A 21,965-nucleotide genomic window follows, 5' to 3' on the forward strand; every position below is an offset into this window, starting at 1 on the left:
CCTAACTTGGAAATTTCATACAAATTAATCTAACTCTGTTCTAAGAAAAGCAACGCAGTTCATCATGAAATAATGGAAATTACCTTCTATTCCGTGATCAGGAGCGTCTTGCATCGCTTACTGAAAGATTCTTCTAATAAAAAATTACATTATATACATTATACTAGCAAATAGAAGCGAGTCTCATAAGAAAATATATACTGGTAGAGTAACGACTATATTTCAGGCAGGTTTTACATTCAACTTACTGATGGGCGGGTTAGGTATTTTAAGGAGTTTATATATATATATATATATATATTATATTTATATATTATCGCAAGGACATGGAATAATTCGTATTTTTGCAAAATTACCCGAACTAATAGTCAGGTGCTTTGCAAAATTATTATTTTTTTTTTTTAATTCGAATTATTCAATATACATGCGATTAACACACAACTATATGTATACATATATACTATCTATCAATTACATATATATTTACACATAGATCAACGTATATATAAATATACAGGGTGATCCATTTAAAACGCACCAATCGCTAATAACTTTTTAGGAAAGCGGAATTTCGAAAAAAAAACACAAAATAAACTATGTTTTTTTTGGTCTAGTTTTCAAATTTTCCACCCCCGATGCTGTATCTTTATTTTTAGCGGAGTTACGGTTAAAAACCCGATTAGGGACCACTGGTTTTGACCATGATTATGAAAACTACATAAAAAACTGTGAAAAATGACGTTAATCCCATTTTGATATCCCTAATATTTGTTGAGATATTTAAGATCAAAGTTACAATTTTTTCTATTCGCGAACGGTTTTCAATATTAATTTTCCACCAGAAATACACGTTTTGGGAGGTCCTCTGACTGCAAAAAATGTTATTAGTGACGGAAAGTAAAAAAAATTGTAAATTGGCAAGAGATTCTTTCCTTAATCATAGGTCAAGAAGTCTTGCATACAGGGTACATTATTCTGATGTGACGTTGCTTTTATTTGATGATAAAACAAATTTATACTGATTCGCCCACAACCATTAAATTACACTACATGTTTTAAAATCTTCAATTATTATTATTTTTTTTTACTTTGCGTCACTAATAACATTTTTTGCAGTCGGTGGACCTCCTAAAACGTGTATTTCTGGTGGAAAATTAATATTGAAAACCGTTCGCGAATAGATTCGCGAATTCCGCTTTCCTAAAAAGTTATTAGCGATTGGTGCGTTTTAAATGGATTACCCTGTATATATGTGTGTTTATATATATATATATATATTGAGACTTTCATTGTAATCTACTAATAAGAATAAAGAGGCTTCTAAGATTTTATTTCTTAAATTGTGCAAATTTGTACCTGTAATGGATGTATTTAATGTATATATATAGAAAACTCCATGCTACATTATGAAAGCCAATTTCTGTTACAATCTATTTCTCAATGAAGCTTCTTAAATCGCACAACAAAACAGTCTTAATACGATGCCGTTCACACTTGCATCAGCTAACAAAAAAATTGATTAAAACACATGGTTTGATTATTTTTCAAAAACGTCTCCATATTTATTTGTGGTTTTTCTCTTTTCAGTAGGTTTTGGCCAAGGATCATTGGGCTGAGCATAATCTCTTGTTTCGAGAGCACCAGGAACTTCGTCTGGAGACAGCACACCTCTAAGAGTAAAGAAAACAATTTATAAAGCCTTCCCAAAACAGAACTTTAAAATTTTGATAATTTAATAAGTATCCTCAAAATATCCTAATATATTCTGCTCTTAAAATAAGCAGAAATTTAAAGGTACAAACCTGTAAGGTTTAGTTTTTTTAAGTTCATATTCTTCTCTATTTTTTCTTCTAAGTTCTTCATAAGTTGTAGAATGAGATGTCTGTGGAGGCAGTTCTTCTTCCTTTAGGGAAGCAGGGCCAAATCCTGGCGGTAATCCATCTAAAAAATTCAAATTTAAGAAAGTAAAAAATTAAGACATCTACCTTCAGGTATACATTTCCGGTATCAGCTATATCATTAAAAACATTTAAAAAATGTTCCAAAAATACTCGGAGCAATCTTGAAAAACTCCACTGACGGTATTCTATCAAAACCAGGGACTTTATTGATTCCAGCCTTTCTTGTAACATTAGAAGCTCATTTTAAATGAATTTTGCATCCATATAATCACTTATTATATTCTGTTTGTCCAGTGCTCAAGGAATACAAGGTTAGATGGCTTAACAGGGCCAGGGCTGAGTTGTCCTGTATCGAGATAATTCGTTTTTTAAACGGAAAGGACGATTGCTACCCGCTGTATTCATTTGAACAAACCGCTTCCATATTACAGGGCTAATTGCACAATATAACGGTTAATTTTATTTTTATTTTATCAATTAACAGGTTTAAATATATCGTTTATATTTAGGATTAAGGACAACAGAGATATCACAAATCCAACTAACATCCATTATGAATTGAAAATACTGTTTTCTAACCTTTTTTCTTAAAATGTACATTTAATACTTCAATTTACTGAAGTTATTGTTGTTCTAGTGGTCATAAGCGTGACTTTGTGAGTGGGAGATCCCCCAGTTCGAATCCCGCGCCGCGTACAGCTACATTTTATTTATTAGAAAAAAAAATGTTTACAGTAAAGTATATGCTTCCACCCCATCCACGATATCTAGTTGATAGGCGTTAAACACGCCTGGAAAAATGATTACCTTGCTTCAATTTACATACTATGTTTAGGGCCCTTTAAAAGTTAGCAACTTAAAACAGTACTTACCATCAACATTAGGTCTGAATGTGTCATCCAATCCAGCAACGTTTGGTCTGTCTGTATCAATATCCATGTAGGACTTCTGTTTTACATCTGAATAAAAATCACTGGAGGGTACTTTTCCATAAAGAGTATTCGGATCTGGATGCTCAGTCTCGAGCCTAAGAAAAAATTAATTGTCAACTAGAAAATTTATTAAATTTTAAGAAATCATTTACAGAAAACGTAAAAAAAATTCAATCAAACAACTGTAAAATATATGTATTTTATAGATCACCACCATTATTAATTGTATGATATCAGCTTTCAAAAATAATTAATAGTACTATTATAATTGAGATATAAAAAGCTTTATTGCACATTTTATATTTTATCTGTAAATATTTAAAAAAAAAAAGAATATGCCTTAAATGAAAGGGACAATGTAATATTTAATGTAGAGATTTTCACTTTTAATCACTCTGCTAGTAAAAGAATTAATAGTAATTGTGCAGATTACCTTAGAAAATATCAGTTTTGAGGTCAGTTTCATAAATTGGTCTGTGTATGAATATATCCACAGCAAAAAAAAAAAAAAAAATCGTAGAATATGATATTTCTCTTAGGTAAATGAGAGAATAGCACAGTAAGATTTTAATCAACATTGAACAAACGAAAGTACCACTTTACTAAACCTTTTTTATTTTTTTAAGATTTTCTTAATTCTTAAAATGATTGAGATGTGTAGAACTTCAGATATTTTTGAAAAATATTGAAATATTTTTCCTGGGAAATTTGATTTATGGTACTTGTGGGAAAGGAGTTGTAGATCCTCTCTGAAGAGCCATTTATCTGTAATGTACAGTTACAGATAAGAACGGTTAAAAGTATTTCTAAAATCGAGTTTGAAGAAATTACCTCGGCCTGAATTACCAAATTCTCCAATAGATTATTCACTTACACGAAAATGGCTCCAAGGTTTTTATCTGAACCTCTACATACACTACATACACACAGATTTATAACATTTTTTAAAATATTTTTTGTTAGAAAAATTCGTTTTGGGTAGTTATCGGAGAGCTGTTGGAGTCGACTTCTCTGTAAGGTTATATTTTAGTTTAATGTACGATTAAAAACTAAATAATATTGGTAGGACTGAAATATGGCTCAAATATTCGGATGAAAATGTGTAAGAATAGTAAGTAGCAAAAGAAAGTCGAGTTAGATTCACATTAGACTTTTTTACTTCTGCTAAATTTTTTAAAATTTAAGAGTCACGAGCAACATCGGTTCAAACCAACTGACTTTCTTTATGTCCAGATCTACCCATATCTGAATAAATAGAGTTTCATTTTCGCAGAGATTTTTAATTTTAAGCTAATCTTATCACAACATGAAAACATGTTCAATTATAAAAATCATTTTAAAATTTGTGCAATACTTACATTCAAGGTTCTGTTTAAATTTACTTGATTCTGCTTTATTCATTTTTTAACAGCAAATTTTTGCTTGATAGTTAAAGTACACAACAATTTTAGGTGCATTACTATACATTAATGCTAAATTACTGTCAAACTTCGACCACTCTTTCTCAAAAAGAGGAGCAATGGAAGAACGCTTTTCTTAATATTTTCGATTATTTATTTTTCTGTATTAATTTCAGAATGTACTGATTTCTCAAAACAGTAGTATCAACATTCGAACAATCTCTTCAATATACGATTAATTCCAATGGTACAGTATTAAATTTTACTCAGCTTAAATGGAGTTAGTTCTAATTCTTACTAATGGTTCTGGTGAAATTACTAAAGAATCTCAAGTCACATTTTTTCTGCTTAGACAGCATTGTAATATCGTTTAACCCTCGAATGGTGAGGAACTGGTCTTGCGTTCATACGCGAGTCAAAACATTTAGAGGTCTTCTAGAAAAAAACGTAAGTCTAGTTTGGTGGCTGAAAAATAAATGTCGCTCGAGTTGGCTAGAGATGTTGTTCTGCTCTGAACAATCTTACACGTTTTTAAAACTCAGTTCAGATGCAAAATACTTGTAGTAAGGTTCTTAAGAAAACTACTCAATATTCTTAAAGTTAACTAGGGACTAGTATTAACTATAATCGATCCATCACAATGGTGTAGGTTTGCTAATAAATCACTGTTGACATAAGAGTATGGTTTGATTGGTTTATCCTCAGCTTCAAAGAAATGCCAAAGAAATACACTGAGTAACCTAGCCACTATCTAGCCTGTATGCTAAATACCAGTAATATACGGGATTACATATTGTACGCAAAGAACGCAATCAATTTTAAGGAGCTGCCTGCACTTAAATACGATGAACAAGTGATTAGGAGGGCGACACTTAAATAATTGCTCATAGGCAAAAGGTAATATCCCACGATAACTTGAAGATAAGGAGACAGTAGGATAGATATTGAACAGAATAGCTTTCTATTTTTTATTTAACAAGTCAACAACTGAAGTCAAGCTTGCTTGCTGTTTTTGCTCCATATACGCAGAAGTGTCCGGAGAGGTGGAAGAAATATTTAATTTTTTTACTAACAGAAAAATATTTTAAATATTATACATATAAAAAATTGGTGAGCACTTTCAATCAAAAATTAAACTTAGGGAGACAATGTTCCAAGATAAATTGTACAAACTGCCGAAGACGAATTCATCGGTCTTAAAAACGCTCTCATAATATTGTGGCATGTCAAACTAACAAAGCAGTTAATTAAAAGCCCCCACTTTCATATAAAAAGAAAAACAAAGTGGGTGGAGCGAAACTCCAGGAACTCTGTGAGAGGTCATTTTAATCTTACTAAAATGGGTATTTATTATATATTTCAAATAACATTCTGGAAGGATATAAAAGTTTAAAAAAATTTGTTCGGATTCTAAACTGAAGGCTAAAACTTGAAGTAGTTGAGATAACCACTTATTTGTCTAACTCAAACGATGAACATCTTTTATTTATCAAAAAAAGCCAAATGTATACATCTACCATTTTCAATGGCTACTAAATACCGCAGCACGTGCTGGCACTTGATTTGATTTGCAAAACACTTTTAACCAATATTGAACGAAATGATGAAAGGCTTTTTGAAAGGCAAAATGTTCACTACAGTACCATTAAACCTATCAAAATTTTAAGAAAGATTCTCATTCTATGCTCAAACTATAAATATGTAACAGTCAAATCAAAAGAAGTAGCCCATTTATAACACGATTCTTTCCCCCATTTTAATATTTTCGTTTTTGTATTAGTTTTTAGAATGAAATAAAAAGTTTTAAAACAATTATTTATTAGTCTCATTAATAGAAACGTAAGACTCAGAATATGTATTACAATTACTTCAGTTTATGTGTATGCGGACAGGGTTCCAGAATTCTGGTAATTTTTTTTTTTTTTTTTTTTTTTTTTTTTGGAATCGGTTGCAGTAGCACAATAAATTTACACACTTATCTGTATCTTAAGAAACCGATTTTAAGATTCCCTGATAAAATTGGGGCGTTCCAGGCTAGCACAATACTTTAGCACACTTAGCCAACAAATTGAGGTTTTTCTAATTCACCATTGTGCTAAGCCTTGATAATATTGTAGTTTAACGAGTTACTTTAAAGAAAAGTGAACGATCGAGATCCCACTACATAATGCCTGCAATAATCATTGATAATTTCAGCACTGCAAACCCAACTATCTTACAACCCTGTACCATAAATTATTATGAATTTAATGAAGTTTATAATTACGTTTTTTTACCTATTAAAGAGATTTAGTGCTTAATTTCTGCACCCAATAAATGTAGCATGCAAAAATTCTCTCAATGAATGATTATAGGTCATTTTACTTACACTGAAACAGACCTTTAAAAAAACAATATACTGTTAAAAATAAATAAAATAATAGCTTTAAATTTACATATTACTTCGAATACTAACCGCTCTTGAATTTTAAGCAGAAGTAGAGTTTTAATATCATAATGGAAAATTGGATCATTTTGAAGTAACTAAGAAACATTTTTCAGATTTTATTTTTTTGTTTTTGCTTCAATGAAGTAAAAAATTACTTTTGCTTCAATGAAGTAATTTAAATATTTTTTATTTCAATTCGAATTAACTTGGGCAATCTTGAACATTTGAAATGCACATACTTGAAATGAAACAAAGACTACTTCATTTAAGAAAAAATAAAAATAGAATAAAGTGAAATTGTCACATTTTGTAGCAAGCTACAGAATTGATACTATCTTTAAGAAAATCAAATTATATCACAAATACGAAAAACAGCTTTCGAGGCACCACTAAAAACACCAAAATTATCACTGCCACTTTTGTTAGAGGAAGTGGTAAACACCAAAATTATGGAGTTAAATGTTAAAATGTTCCCGGTGAATTTTATCAGAATCTAATTTTACGGCTTACATATTTGAATAAGAAGTGCGACTTGTATTCGAAGTAATATAATACTTTCCTAATTGAGTAATTTAAATGTAATAGATTTTAAAAATTAGTGGCACTCGTATTACTTCTGACTTAACAACCATTATCTTAAATGTTAGAATACAATTTTGAAAAATAAAGAAGCGTTATTAAAACTGTCCGGTAGGTTAATGGTGATTAATTTACTTCTAAAAGGCTTTTAGCCGATAAACAAAGTTATGAAATTTAAAAAGGAGAAAATCGAAATAAATGCACTCACACTTATTTAAGTTTCATGTTCCTAAAATGTATCCGTAATTTCAAAATAACTCGATATGTCAAAAGTTCTACGAGAAGTTAAAAGAATAAAAAACTATTCTAGTCGTAATTTTTTTAAAATTTAATAGTAACGAGCACTCCTGGTAGAGAAAAGGCTGATGAACACCTCATCCCGGGTCTTGAGAGCTTATGAAATTTTGATTATAGAAATGAGCAAAATACACACAAACACATATATATATATATAAAGTATTGGATTATCTTTGCACTAATTACTACTGAGAAAATGAAAAACGCATTGCATATGATACATACGGATCTTGTAGTGGCCCATGTTTTCCAGCCTTCTTATTTCTAAGCATTGCTCCTAATCTACTATTGGGTAATGCCATTAATTTTTCGGCGCATTTTCCTTGATAAGATAATTTACCTATTAAATAGCCAACAACAATAGCTCCAAATACTTTCGGTGTTGGACCGAAGCGTGGATTGGGTAAAAGACTCCCTAGAACAGATATAAATAAATCGATGTTTTGTAATTATAAGTTAAAATTTCTACGTTCTCTATTTCAAAAATTGGGTTGAGCTGTTACAAATAAAAATAAAATAATTACATTATATTGGTGACTATAAAGATTTAGGGTAAATTTAAAAAGTACAATAATGGGTTTTATTTTCATTAAAACTTCATTAAAATGCATAATAGTTTCACTTGTCAGTACAATGTTCACCAAAGCCAAAACACATTCTACGACATTTCAGCTTCTACGGCGGGAACCAAAGCAGATATAATCGGAAAATATAACTCAGTTTTCATAGAAATAATGTAAAGAATTTTTTGTAACTATTTTACACACTACTTAAAAAATCAATCAGTTAATTCGAGAAGTTCATTGAATCCAAAAAGAGGGACCAGTTTTCAAGTGAAGATGTCACAAAATATAGAAGCTTGTGAAAGTGTGGTTATCAGACACCTATTGAACTTTTTATGGGAAATAAATTTGTGAAAACTACTCGAGAGACTTAAACCTCACCCTTGAGTACGCTTGAAATTAAAAATACTACATAATGATAAAACGAAGTTTGGAATATTCATTCCAGAAGAAGAAATATAAGGACGTACAAAAAAATAAAGATCTCCAGCCTGGGATCCAGGAGTGGTTTAATTGTTTGGGAGAAATGTTTTTCGAAAGGCGGGTTCTGTGAAGAACATCTACTCTATCAACCAATTTAAATTCTACCATCGACTTTAAATCTTGTGGGATACCATTTTAATCTTCTTAATCTTTGGTTCTTCTCGTTCCTATTCGTTATTTGGATCTAATTTTTCTTCATTTCCAAACACTTTTCAGGCTAATTGGGATATTTGTTTGGAGATTTATTGGCCTGTTTGCATAAATTTTATGACTTCTCTTGCTAATCTCCTGATTTTCATTTACACCCATTTTTTCAGTTTCTTGTTACATAGATTTTTTTAACCTCTGCGCTCTTCTCAGAATGGCCAATTTATTTACGGTTCCACTGTTGTATAAAATAATAGGCACTTATTAAATAAAAAAAAACAAAAAAAAACAATTATTATCCTTTTGAAACATGTTGGACATTTAGTTAAAAAATAGATCATAGGATAGAGAAAAGGGAGAATTATTTTAAGCACCCTAAAACCAAGTTGCTGTGAGATATTTTTCTTGTAGAAGACCGGCAATTCTTTCTGAAGTCTTTAGGCACTGATGAAGCATTACCTAAAAAAGAAGAGACCAAACATTTGGCCTAAAACACAAGGTTTGGAAAACACTTTTTTATATTAAATCACCAATTTAGCAAAGGACCAGAATTCTTAAAAATAATCTATTTCTTCAATATTATTACCGGATTATATAGGAAAAGAAGGCTTACTTACAATTCACCTGACCGTTATGAAATCTACTTTTAATAATTAGGCTAAACATTCTAGTAATACCTAAAAATTACAATTGCTAGCGTGTCGAGGGATAATGTTACATGACGATAAAATATCTAGAGCTGTTCTGAACAGTGCTAAATCCTCTAAACACATCAATTGTTATTGACATTGCTTTTTAGATGACAAGAACCCTGGGGATATTGTTGATATATAAAAGTAAGTCTTTGGGGGTTATTTTTCACGATACGGAAGGAACATAAAAATATTCTACAGAGCTTAAAGTACAAAATTGAACTTTTGGTTTTGAATATCAAAGTTCTCCTGCATAACATCAAGTTAGTAATAGTTACATAATCTTCCCAGAAAAACTTATTACTTTAAGAAATTGTACACAAATTAATCTCTATCTGTAAATCAGAACACTATGCTCCTATTTGCCTTCAATTCTACAACCGATGAAGTAATCTATATTTAAATTACCTGTTTTAACACCATAATAAGTACTTATTCCTAGAATTGTTGCTAGAGGTATACACCGCTGGTAGAATGATTCTCTGTTGCATTGCTCTAAGACTCTAAGCTCTTCATGTGAAAATTTATATGGCTGCATAATAAACCAAGATTGATAAGTAAATTATAATTAATATATTAGTGATTCTTTATAAACGTTAGCTTACAGTTTGTGGTGGAGGCTCAGTCATTGTTAAATGAATAGTTACTTTCTACCAATATTAAATTTAACTTGCACCACTCTATAACCTGAACTCATGGTGTATGTATTTAACCTTTACAAGTAGGTTACACAAAGCAGCTACACAATCATATTACACAGTTGGAATTGGAACTGCTCCTTTCAATGAATTTTTGCAAGGATTAGGTTTTCAAATTATGAAAGAAAATAAAAGTATAGAAATTATCAAATTTTATTTAAATGAAATAAAACTTTAAAAAATAACAACCAATTACACTGGAGAACATAAATATATAAAAATAGAGTACATTTTATATTGTAGTATTGCTTTTGAGCATTACAAATTAATCACTGTTAGGACCAAATAATTCGGAGGTACTGAAAATATTTGGCTGTACGAAGAATATTTCATTTCTCCTGCTCACTGAAGCATTTGTGGAAGAATCAGTTTTCTTTTTCTGCAAACACATATAATTTGTTTCTATTGAAGTCATAAATTGTTTATACAGAATTTTATAATACAGCAAAAAATGACTAGTCAACTTACAAATATTACGCTTTTTAGAAAACTTCTTAATTTTCCTTCTGTTGTTACTTTTAAGTCAGTTTCGGCATTAATAACGAGATTTTCCATTTCATCAACATTTCTTTTGACAATAGAAACTATGATTTCTAATTTCTTTATCTTTTCAAATAATGCTGATAATTCTGTTTTTTTCACTAATATTGCATTTGCATTTACTGAAGAATCAGATTTCATCTACAATACCATAAATATTTCGGTGGGAAAGAATCTGAATTTACTATACTCTTAAATGGGAAAAACTTATTTACCAAATCTAACATTCGTGTGTATTCCTCCAAATTGTCTAAGGTTTCATCAATCCCTTCTTCCAATAATTTTACCTTTGTAAAATGCGAAAATTAAAATTCAAATAACTAAGAACATAACTACTATGGTATGATTTAAAACTTACGTAATTAGAAGCATCCACTTTTATAAATCTTGCATATTCTTCTGCTAAAGCCTGTGCATCCTCTTCCATTTTACGTGAAATGATTAATTCTCAAATAACGGTCATTTATATAATTCTTAGGTTTAGAAGAAAAACTTAATTTAAAAAACTTTGGTCGTGATCCTACACATTATAACCACAGATAACCTCCAGGACCGTTCCCAATTACAGGACAGTAGTTCATTAAAATCATTAATAATTTAAAAAATCAAAAGAAGTAAGAAACAGCATTTGATACTGAAATATTATGTATCTGTAAAATATAAAGGAAAAGTTTGAATTATTTACGGGAATAAATTTGCATACAACTAATATCAGCAGCTTTAGCTAACCGCCAAACAGAACGTATTTAAATTTTTATACGGTAAACAAATGGTGGGAGGTTTTCTGTTTTGTTTCTTTTGTTGTGAATTTGGCTTGGTTTTAAGTAGGTAAACTTAGGGATAAATACTAAATTCACCTTCTCTAATTGTTAAAGACTCTTAAACATGTCTTATAAACTTGAAGATTTTGAAGTATTAGAAGTTATTGGAAGTGGATCTGTTATCTGTTATGGAACTTGTTATAAAGTTCGCAACAAATTTTCTAAAGAATTATTTGTTTGGAAAGCTGTAGATTATGGAAATTTAGCTGAAGATCACAAGCGAGTAAGTTTTTATTTTACTTTGTAAATACGAAGAAGTCTAATATTGAAAATTAGACCAAGTTTTCCTTTTAAAAAATGTTGATTATTAAAACTGTCCGGTAGGACAGTTGTATAAGGGTTGATCGTCAAAAAGTGCACGAAAAAGCGTAACGTTGAAAAAGACCCAACTTTGTTAATTTTTTTCTCTTTTTCTATTGTTTTAGATGTTGGTCTCAGAAGTAAATTTACTTAAATCATTAAATCACCCTCACATTGTCAAATACTGTGGCAAAATATTGCATAAAGAAACCACAACACTCTACATTATTACAGAATGGTGTGAAGGAGGAGATTTGAGTAGGGTGATTAAGGATGCAAAAGAGTAAGTTTTTAAACTTTAAATTAATAATACTAATGAGCAAAAGAACTAAAATCATCAGCGTTCTGATCAACCGAGAAGGGTACTGTGCGAGTCAGTTGCAAAACTGTGATGTCCTTCAATCTGCTATCCTCCACCTGCACGGTCCTTATTTTTCTCTTAGTTTTTTTTTTTTTTTTTTTTTGTACAGTAGAGTTTAGTTGTAGAGATAGTTGTAGACAATGGTTGCCAGTGCGTACTCCAATTCTATTGAATTTGAAAAATTCGCTCCTTAAAACTAGACAAAATTTGACATTGACATAGTTCCGCAGAACTACTTTCTTGTAACAAGGATCTAGGTGTTGGACATCCAGACATTTCTAAGAACGATTCTTCCGCGAATCTTAAATTAATCACTTTATTCTTATCAATGTTAAAACCCTTTATTTTCTTTTTTGTTTTAGCTCTTTCCAAAATATTTTTAATTGCTGATTAGATTCCCTTTAAGTCTTTCCTTGTAGTATCTCATCTTATAGTAACTAGTAATATTAATAAAGATGAATTTGATAGAATAGCACGCATAAATTATTAAGATTAATTAGATTAATTTATTGTATGTTAGCTTGCTATACTCAGTCAAAGGAAAGTTTTTTTGGGGGCTACTAATTTGATGGAAAACTTTACTGAAATTTTTACCACCTCTATGACCTTGATATCAATCAATTATTTTGTTTTGTGGCTGTTGGACTACTGTTGGTTCTTGCTTGCAATGAACATTTATGTTTCTTCATTAAATAAACATTTAATTGTCTTTACAGAAATGGCAAGTTTCTTGAAGAACAATTTATATGGCAAATGTTATATCAGATAAGTCGAGCAGTACAAGTGTGCCATAGTCGTCTACGGGATTGTACCATTTTTCATCGTGACATTAAACCATCTAATGTTTTTCTCGATTGTCATGGAAATGCTAAACTTGGTGATTTTGGATTAGCAAGAATTGTAACAACAGAAAATGATTTTTCTAAAACATTTGTTGGAACCCCATATTATATGAGTCCGGTTTGTATAAATTTTATCTTAATCATAGACTGTGAGAATAAAAATCTGGTGAGAAACACCTGCGTGATTTTCGCTTTTTGTAATAGTCATAGTTTCAAATTTGGAACTTTTATAAATGTTAGATAACTTCTTTCTATTCAGGTTCACTATAATAAAAAGACTTTTGAGAGAAGCCTGTCATACCAGAACTTCTTCTTAAATCAATTTCCATTTAACGAATTTCAAACAAAAGCGATAGGGCTTTTTTTTTTAAAGCTGGTGGTCGAAGGCTAAAAAGAAATCTTGAAGAGATTCACATTCGGGCAACAGATTTCTTTCAAACTCGGGATTTCAGCACCTCTTATAATCCTCATTTATACTAAGTAGGAGACATAATCGCATTTAATACTGAAATGACAGTTTATAGGAAAGCTCTCCCGGCTAGAAATGCTTTTATAAAATTGCTCTGAACAAATTTTCAAATAAGTACAGAGATCGGTGTTTGTAATGAGTACAAGTTGCTTTAAGAAAATAATTTGACTTCAATATTGTGAGAATAATCGCAATAAAAATGGAGGATCTGTTAGAAAACCTTCCCCAGGTAGTACCAAACCGTATATCAAATCGTACTTTTTATTATTTACAGTTTTTGATGCTGACTGATACGACTCCACAACATCTTTAAACTTTAAAAATGCTTTAAACTTTAATGCTTTGAACTTTAAAAAAGTTCAAAATTCGTAATCTACCCGCCTGATCGTGATAATTCTTGCGAGAGGTAGAAAATAAAAATCGTTTGGTAGGAAGTGATACAGGAAAGGTTAAAACTGGATTGGAGTATCAGTTATTTTCCCCTCTATACTTCGCAGTTAAACTACTTCTCTCTAGCCATGTTTATTACAACAGCATAAAGAATCATGATTTATTAGTTCATTGCAAGAACTGATTATGTACAGAAACAGAAATTATGTACAGAGTGTTTGTAAGGTATCAGATCTACTTTTGAAGCCCAAATTTCATGTAATCATGCGTAAGAATAACAAACAAGTTATTTTATCCAAGAAAAAAAATTTTTTTTCTCTTACTTCGTGACTCATACATCCTAGGTTTTTTTCAATATCAAAAGTGACATTTCCAATATGATTCCCAGAAATTTCACAAGTTCTAGTTAAGATTATTGTTAAGATCCATATGCCAGATGGCCAGTTTTCTTCGCTTTCCAACCCCTTGTTCTTTACGGTAATTATGCATAATTTTTGCACAAAAATGTTTAAATTAAAATATTTACCCGAGCGCAGTTTACCTCAAAGTTAGGAAAAACCATATAATCGAGCACTTTCGAATAACGAATTTTTACGGAAATGTACCTTGATGAGACCGTGCATTGTTATAAAGTGGCCGTATTAGGTTTAAACTTCATTACATAATTGTCATAAGATTAATAAAAAGTTATTGACAGGGATAATGAAATTTTTCAACTAATATCGATTTCCTATAACTTCATTTTATTACTATTGCCAAATATTCTTTTTCTGCTTGAGATAATTATTTTATTTCCTTATAAAGTATTGTTTATCTGTAGCAATGCAGCCCAACTGAACTGGGCTAAACATTGGGCAAAACAAATTAATACTAGTCCAATAAATTGAGATAAAAACAAACTAAATGAAAAGTGGATTATCCGACTTTTGAACCAAATATATGTATACATTTTTTTTTTAATTACCCAAATTTATATTATTTATTTATTTTAAAGGAATTAGTAAAAGGCCGGAAATACAATCGAAAGTCAGATATTTGGGCTCTTGGCTGTCTTGTATATGAACTGTGTGCTCTTATGCCTCCATTTAATGGCTCCACCATTATAGAATTAGCAAATACTATCAAAAGAGGAAAGTAAGAGCTATACACTTAAAACTGAATTAGGATACTAAAATTTTTTTTATTATAAAAATGATATGTAATTTTTAAATTTTCAGATACAAAAGCATTCCATCTCATTATTCTGAAAGTATAAGGAAAATAGTATCGTTCATGTTGAGCACAAAACATGAATTCCGCCCAACTATTGAAATGATTTTACATCATCCATCTGTAGTGATTAACATTAAAGAAGACAAAAAAATAGGTTCGTCAAACCAAACATGCTTAAGGCCGAAAATTGGGAATGATCATAGTTATTGCAAATCCCCTGATGTGGGATTTGAAAATTTAACCTTGGTTGACCCAGAACAAATTACTAATAAAGTTTTTAAAGAGAAATGGACTGAAAAGCATGAAGCATTAAGAGAAAGAGAAGCTTGGCTGAGAAAGCGTGAGAAGAGCATAGGTCACAAGGAAAGATCATTGGCCAATTGGGAGAAACATTTGCAACTGTTATTACTGCAAGCTAAAGATAAGCAATGTATGACCGACAATCATCTACTGAAGAGGAAAGAGGTTAGTTAGCTTCTATTTGCTTGTCATTTATTTATTCTAATAAATGTGCCAATAAATTGATCTCTAATTATGATGTTGCAAAGGTAATTACAGCTTCCTTCGAAAATTTTGATTTTTAACAAACATTTAGAGCAAAAACCTGAGGTCAGATGCCCTATTAAAAAGTAATTAGGAAATAATTCTTAATTTAGTTTTTATATTTATTTTATTTTATCTTACGGTGCAGAAAATAATGAAAAAATCTTACTAGTTTTATTGTGTATAATGACTTGCTTTATTGTGAGAATGGTTAAAAATTTGTTATTTCAGTTTATTAAGGCCGTGTATTTACATCTTCCAATCTGGAGTGTTTCTTTGTGGTACTTCTGTCCCATGTAAGTTATCTCAGAGCCTTATCGGCTCTTGTAGATAATTTTTCGTTACCCGATGTACCGAAAAACCCGGGGGTTAATCTGCACTAACTGCCTTTTTTACCCCAAAAAGTGTAGCCCTAATATTCCGCGATAGATAGGCGGGACTATTCGTGTGTAAGATAATTCTGAAGCCGTTTGTCAAATATGGTTGCGAAAGTTGGATATTGATGAAGAAAAACCAAAGGTTATTGTTTACAAGAGAAAGAAATATATTCAGACGCGTGTATGGATTGTATTGAATGCGAGTTTAGGACTTAGAGAATAACGAGCAATACAAGGCTCAAAGGAAGCGAATTTGGTTGCCCATATCAAGAAATCCGTTTGAAGTAGGTTTTATTTTATCACCTAGGATTTTCATCTAGTAGATTTTTTCTACAGTCAAATGAGAAGTTCTAATAGTATAATTTGGAATAAACTGGGTGGCCTTAAATTAAAAATAAAAAGGAAGATTTTTTTAGGCAGCTGTGCCCAGGATTAAAGGGATTGTCCACACGTCCTCTGAAACCCAAGGTTCTCTTCTGAAAAGTCTATGTCCTTGAGAAATAAAAGACTTTGAGGCAGCAAATAAACTCTCTTAATTAAGAGAAGTATCTTTAAAAAAAATAACCATTGCAACATCTACGTAAGGATACGAATGAATGAGAGAGAACTGAGAAAATAGAACATACTCAAGAAACGCTACAACGTATACATGGCTGGAATCGTGTATACTGGATTATTTTGTTTTTAAAGTGGGATGAAAATTTGTCATTGAATTTCAGATGGGCGTGGTTCACTTGTGGAAACCTCCAGAAAAAAAAAATTTTTGAGTTCCTGCTATTACTCAAGTTCCAATGTTGGTTGGTTGGGTTCTTAATTCATGTACTTCTAACATGTAAATTCTTAATAAAGAAGTTCTAGAAGCTAAAGTATGTCGCTATGATATAATTTGGAATTTATGATGAAGCGAGAATTCGGAACGTACCTATATCGTAATGTAGGAATTATAAGAATCGATCGGTTTGTTCCAAATCCAGATCACTCATCTCTTTATAACTTTTCACAAGTTTCATAGAACGTTGCACTGGTTGTTATGATTAGAACTCGCACAAAGTGGATCTCTAATTGCGTAAATTTTGCCTACTTGAGAATGACTTGCATCCTTGTAATCAATTCAATTCATTATTACTCCAACCCATCTTACGGGATGAATTCTGAGAAAAAAAAAAAAAATCAATTTTTGTATTAATGTATATGAACGCTTGGTATTCCTTTTTATTTTATGAAATTTTAGTAGTTTACTGAAACGATTGCTATAGTTACTTTATTTTTTATCACTAGTCTAATCTAACTGTTATAATTATTGTTGTAGATGAGATGCGTTATCGATGAACAGACTGGACATGAAACTGATATTTCTGTAGAACCTTCAGATACTCCCATTCGGCCGACGTCTGCAAAATTGGACCCTATTCGATTTCCGAGGCCAGAAATATTAACTAATGCTTATAAAAAACTGGAAAAACATCCAGATTTAAATAACTTAAAAAAAGTTAGCAAACCATCAATTGAGATTAATTCAAAAAATAAAGTATCTTCACAAGTTCGAAGGACAATAATCCTCAATCAAGATGAAAATAAAGGTCTAGAAATAAATTTGGATAGCAAAATAGGAATGGGTAAAAATATACAAGAAACAAAACATCAAAGACAACTTAATGCATTTAATCAACAAGTTAAGGAAGGAAGTGGAAGACAACATAAAGTAATGAATGAATTAAGAGGGGTAAAGACAAACAATGAAAGGAGTAAATTAATAGAATTAAAACAAATGATCAATCAGAAGGACAAGAAAATTAATAAAGAGAATATAGTTCCAGCAAAAAGTCACAAAACTGTGAACAGTACATATTCAACATTTGCCGTGCTGTAGAATAATGAGTTGTAAAAAAATTGTTTGCATCAATAGTGTAATTTATCAAAATAACTCGGATCAATTAATTCTGATCCATAACACAACATCATCATCAAATTTTCAATCCTATGATCAAAACAAAATATCATCTGGCGAGAATATTTTTAATTTTTACTACAACTGTAATTATAATGCAAGCATTTTATTTGAATAATAACAGTATTTAGATTTACATTCAACAAAGAATTACTGCAATTGTGAATACCGATGAATTAATTTTGTTTAAATATTAATATAATTATAAATTCAATATACTGTGTACTTCCTTTATTTTTCTAATGAACTTAAAAACTACAAATAAAACAATTATTAAATTTCTACATATAATAGAAAAAGGATTAAGGCCAAGTAGGTTGTTCGTCTGGTCCAAGAGTCCTTCCGTAAAGAGCGCTTTTATCTCTAAAACGTGTCATCCTTAGAGTTTCTTGATTGTCTAGATATCTGCCGACTAGTAATGCTGCTACTGGTAAGGTAAGCGCTACGTACTGTACGAAAGATAATCCCGCCATCTGCAACAACAACATTTTTATGGTTATTTGGATTTCTAACATTAACAGCATTTAATACAAATTAATACTGCAGACCTGACCAAATTAACTTTGTTAAAAAAGTAAATGATGCAATATAATCGCTAAGAAGAAATTGTGCTTGATGCTTAAGAGATTAATTTTAGGTAAAATTAACAATTAACAATATCCAAAATATGGTTAGTTACGCTGGATAATATCGCTGGTTTTATTCGTTACAGCACGCATGTTTTTTTTATTTCCAGAGTCCAGTTGGATCAGTTAGTTCGTCTAATACAACAAAATAAAATTCATTGCAATTGTATCCTAATATATTAGAGGCTTCGCCCGCCAACCAGCATCTTCACTTTTATTCTCTCTAACCTGAAGGGCATCGCCCTGGCTTTTCTAGCTACAAAATTAATCAAACCCCAATTTCTTTTGAATTTGCAAACACTTGGATTATTAATCTGTATAGATTCTTGTTTTTGGGTTTAAAAACGAGGAAGAATACTTAAAATAAATGGCGAAAGATTTTTCTACCCATCAGTAAACAAATAACTGTGCAGGAAAAAAGTTCAGTAGAAGGAGGTTCATGATTTTTTTTAGCAAAAAACAGCCCAGTGAGCGGATAACCGAGCCCTGAGTCCCGCACATTTAAAACTTTAAATCTTTAAAATTGATTTTTTTTTTTTCATTTATTAAAAAAAAAAATTGTCTTTTTCAATGTATTTAAATTTTCAATGAACTGAGTATTTTCACCCCTAGTACGAACGACGTCTGTTAAACGCATCTGCATCCCTCGGAAAAGATTTTTGATAAAATGCTCAAGAATACTTTCCCATTCATCAAGGACGTAGTTTCTATCTCTTCAAGGGTTTTAGGGCCTAGGTTTCGCCTTCGTACTCGTCGCTTAAGTTTGTCCCAAATGTGTTCGGTCGGATTCAAATCTGGACTTCGAGCTTGCCACACCAAGCACTCAATTCCAACCTCATTAGGTAGTCATTCACAACATGTGCTCTATGAGGCCTGGCATTGTCGTGCATAAGGAAGAATTTCCCACCAATGTAGTGCGCAAACATCTCTATATGTTCCTCGGTAAAGTTTGGGATCTTCCTCGCACAACAACCAATTCGATGCAGGCGTCCAAGGAATGCCACCCCAAAACATTAATAAGCCACCATGGAATACCACCTGAAGAACCATACAGCATGAGGGTATCTCTCTCCTCATATCATATGAAATTACGCCTGTCTGAAGATTTGAGGCCAACTTCTCTCCTCTTTGAAAAGATAACTCTTTCCCAATCATCCAATGTCCAATTCACATATTTCCGAGCAAATTAAAGCCTGGCCAATTTGTGAGAAGAGGTCCATGAGCTGGGAGCAGGGCCCAAATGTTATTTTCATTGAAACTTCTTCTCACAATCATGAAAGAAATTGAAATGTTTCAAACTTGACTGATGAGATTTCTTATCTCATATTCCATTAATGATGCGGTTCCGCAGAGTCTCTCTTCTGCAATCCTAGATCAACTCAGTTCCGCCTTTTTGTGCGAAGTCCTGTTTCTCTGAAGCGCCGAAGAATACTACCTACTGTCGAGTGATTTACACCCATTCTCCTAGCGACTTTGCGGAGGCAGTACCCTTCCTTAAGTAATGTTATGCCCCTGACACTGTCATACTCACTTAAATGTCTGACATTGAAAACAAAAAAATGTTTAAGATAAGGAATAAAATTCAACCAATTAACGATAGAAAAAAAAAATAACAAAAAAAATTTAAGCTTAGTGGAATGGACTTTTGTGTAAATGGGATTAAACACTAAAAAAGTAAACAAAGCATTATTTATAATTTATTGCTATGATAACTACTAATTACCAGTAACTAGATAAAACAGAAAGAAATAAATAGATAATTAATTTTTAATTAAATAATTTTCAACTAAATAAATTATGTGGGGCTTAAATTTTGTCCATCAGAGTAGTTAAAATATTTGGAAAACTTTTCAGGGTCATTTGGAACATTAAATTCTTTTAATATAACAAAACATAATTCGTATGTATGCATTAAGTTACCTTTTAGATTTTATTTTTATTGATTTTATTTTACGTTAACCTCTAATTAATTGGTTTATGATACATACAAAAGTACATTAGTATATACACAACTTTAACAATTGTACGAAATTTTTATCATGTAAACTTTATTATAGTTTTTATTTAATATAAAAACTTATGCGATTTTTTTTTTACATCTATTTTATACTATATCATATTATTACCCTTAACTTTTTTACACACTTTAAAGTAAATTTTCAACATATGGGACAAATTGGAGCATAAGGAAAATAAATCAGTTCGTGTTTTGTAAACTTGCATTTTAAAAATTTATGGTTAAATGACTGACGAGTTGTCATTTTTTTTTTTTTTTTTATCAAGAGCCGAGAAATTTGTAACAATTGTAGGGAGGAACTTTTTAGTGAATACTTGTGATTTTTTTTTGCGTTAGATCACTATTTGATTTAACAACGGCAAGTTAGGTAATGTGTAAATCGTCAGTGCTTGTGCACTCGCTTGGGTTTGGAAAGTGCCTTAATTTTTTTGTATTTTCAAATATGAGCGCATTCCTTTAAAAAGTGTGTTCTCATGCTTCCAGAACATTAGAAATAACTAGCAGTGATTTTTTTTTGCTTAGAATACACTTTTCCTTGAGTAAAAAATAATTTACTAAGGCTGAGTTCTTTGACACCCTATTAGAATTAAAATTTATTTATAAATACTCTTATAGCCAACAGCATTGTTACGGCTGTATGACAAGCATATGTTGAAATTTAGTCCTGAAACAGGTCATCAATTGCTAGTAGTCCTTAATAGGAAAAGTAATTTTTTTAACAGTTCACATAAATTTAGGGATAAATAATTAGGAAATAAAACTATCCTAATTAACAATTACCCACAGGTAAACAGCTATTGATAACTTATTAAAACAGTTTAATTATTAAGTAGTGTTTTCTACCTAAGCACTCAAAGTTAAGATGACATTTGTAAGTATACGACTTATTTTAACGTTTTGGACTAAAAGATGAGCAAACATTACCTTGTATCAGATTTTACTTTCTTTCAGCAGTTAATCTTTTCCACTTTTTCGTGCGAGAATAATCAGCGTAAATAGCCCAAAAAGTAAGTACAGGGAATATGACACTCACTGCATATCTTTTCACTGATTTTTTGACTAAGCTAATGATTTCCATTAACCTAAACCATAAAACAGACCATAAAAATGCGGATATTTTTATTTTTAAAAAAAGGTAAATATTGGATACCTTAAGACTAACCTTTAATCCATCAGAAAAAATTCGCGCAGGGAGGTAACAGATATGCAGGTGCTGTTTTACATTGTACAATGAAGTACAGCTGCTATTAGTTGGGTTTGGGGTTGGCGTTTTATGTATATTATATAAGAAATTTTATGGTTCCTTAAAAATTAATGAAATTTAAATGTTATAATGTTTTAATTACCCCAATTTCTGAGGGTACTGAGTAACAGAATACGGTCTTATTTCTCAATTTAA

General features: G+C 30.9%; 4 protein-coding genes across 6 annotated transcripts; 1 reads left to right on the plus strand and 3 right to left on the minus strand.

The window, feature by feature from the left end:
• Positions 1 to 1,313: 1,313 nt before the first annotated feature.
• On the minus strand, positions 1,314 to 10,179 carry asrij (OCIA domain-containing protein asrij). The gene is made up of 6 exons (XM_074119088.1): positions 10,028 to 10,179; positions 9,831 to 9,954; positions 7,763 to 7,952; positions 2,774 to 2,928; positions 1,803 to 1,941; positions 1,314 to 1,670 (listed from the first exon to the last, which is right to left on the minus strand). Exons 1-6 carry the CDS (start codon positions 10,049 to 10,051, stop codon positions 1,538 to 1,540), a joined length of 765 nt encoding a protein of 254 aa, XP_073975189.1. The 5' UTR covers positions 10,052 to 10,179; the 3' UTR covers positions 1,314 to 1,537.
• Positions 10,180 to 10,257: 78 nt separating this feature from the next.
• On the minus strand, positions 10,258 to 11,230 carry Blos4 (biogenesis of lysosome-related organelles complex 1 subunit 4). Its single transcript, XM_074119093.1, has 4 exons — positions 11,019 to 11,230; positions 10,876 to 10,947; positions 10,589 to 10,801; positions 10,258 to 10,499 (listed from the first exon to the last, which is right to left on the minus strand). The coding sequence occupies exons 1-4, from the start codon at positions 11,085 to 11,087 to the stop codon at positions 10,386 to 10,388; spliced, it is 468 nt and encodes a 155-aa protein (XP_073975194.1). The 5' UTR covers positions 11,088 to 11,230; the 3' UTR covers positions 10,258 to 10,385.
• Positions 11,231 to 11,391: 161 nt separating this feature from the next.
• LOC141449544 (serine/threonine-protein kinase Nek1-like) lies at positions 11,392 to 18,137 on the plus strand. Its single transcript, XM_074119086.1, has 6 exons — positions 11,392 to 11,704; positions 11,907 to 12,064; positions 12,859 to 13,102; positions 14,838 to 14,977; positions 15,061 to 15,520; positions 17,285 to 18,137. The coding sequence occupies exons 1-6, from the start codon at positions 11,546 to 11,548 to the stop codon at positions 17,843 to 17,845; spliced, it is 1,722 nt and encodes a 573-aa protein (XP_073975187.1). The 5' UTR covers positions 11,392 to 11,545; the 3' UTR covers positions 17,846 to 18,137.
• Positions 17,622 to 21,959, minus strand: ND-MNLL (NADH dehydrogenase (ubiquinone) MNLL subunit). 3 transcript variants are annotated; one of them, XM_074119095.1, is made up of 3 exons: positions 21,729 to 21,959; positions 21,491 to 21,648; positions 17,622 to 18,396 (listed from the first exon to the last, which is right to left on the minus strand). In XM_074119095.1, the coding sequence occupies exon 3, from the start codon at positions 18,394 to 18,396 to the stop codon at positions 18,226 to 18,228; it is 171 nt and encodes a 56-aa protein (XP_073975196.1). In that variant the 5' UTR covers positions 21,491 to 21,648; positions 21,729 to 21,959; the 3' UTR covers positions 17,622 to 18,225. The 3 variants fall into 3 exon arrangements, with proteins under 3 accessions (XP_073975196.1, XP_073975195.1, XP_073975197.1); XM_074119094.1 differs by lacking the exon at positions 21,729 to 21,959 and having other exon boundaries at positions 21,491 to 21,722; XM_074119096.1 differs by lacking the exons at positions 21,491 to 21,648; positions 21,729 to 21,959 and adding an exon at positions 20,470 to 20,613.
• Between the last annotated feature and the right edge of the window lie 6 nt (positions 21,960 to 21,965).

Source organism: Rhodnius prolixus, unplaced genomic scaffold (assembly GCF_049639745.1).
Source record: "Rhodnius prolixus isolate KJV_2025 unplaced genomic scaffold, Rpr scaffold_2, whole genome shotgun sequence".
NCBI classification, from domain to species: Eukaryota; Metazoa; Arthropoda; class Insecta; order Hemiptera; family Reduviidae; genus Rhodnius; species Rhodnius prolixus.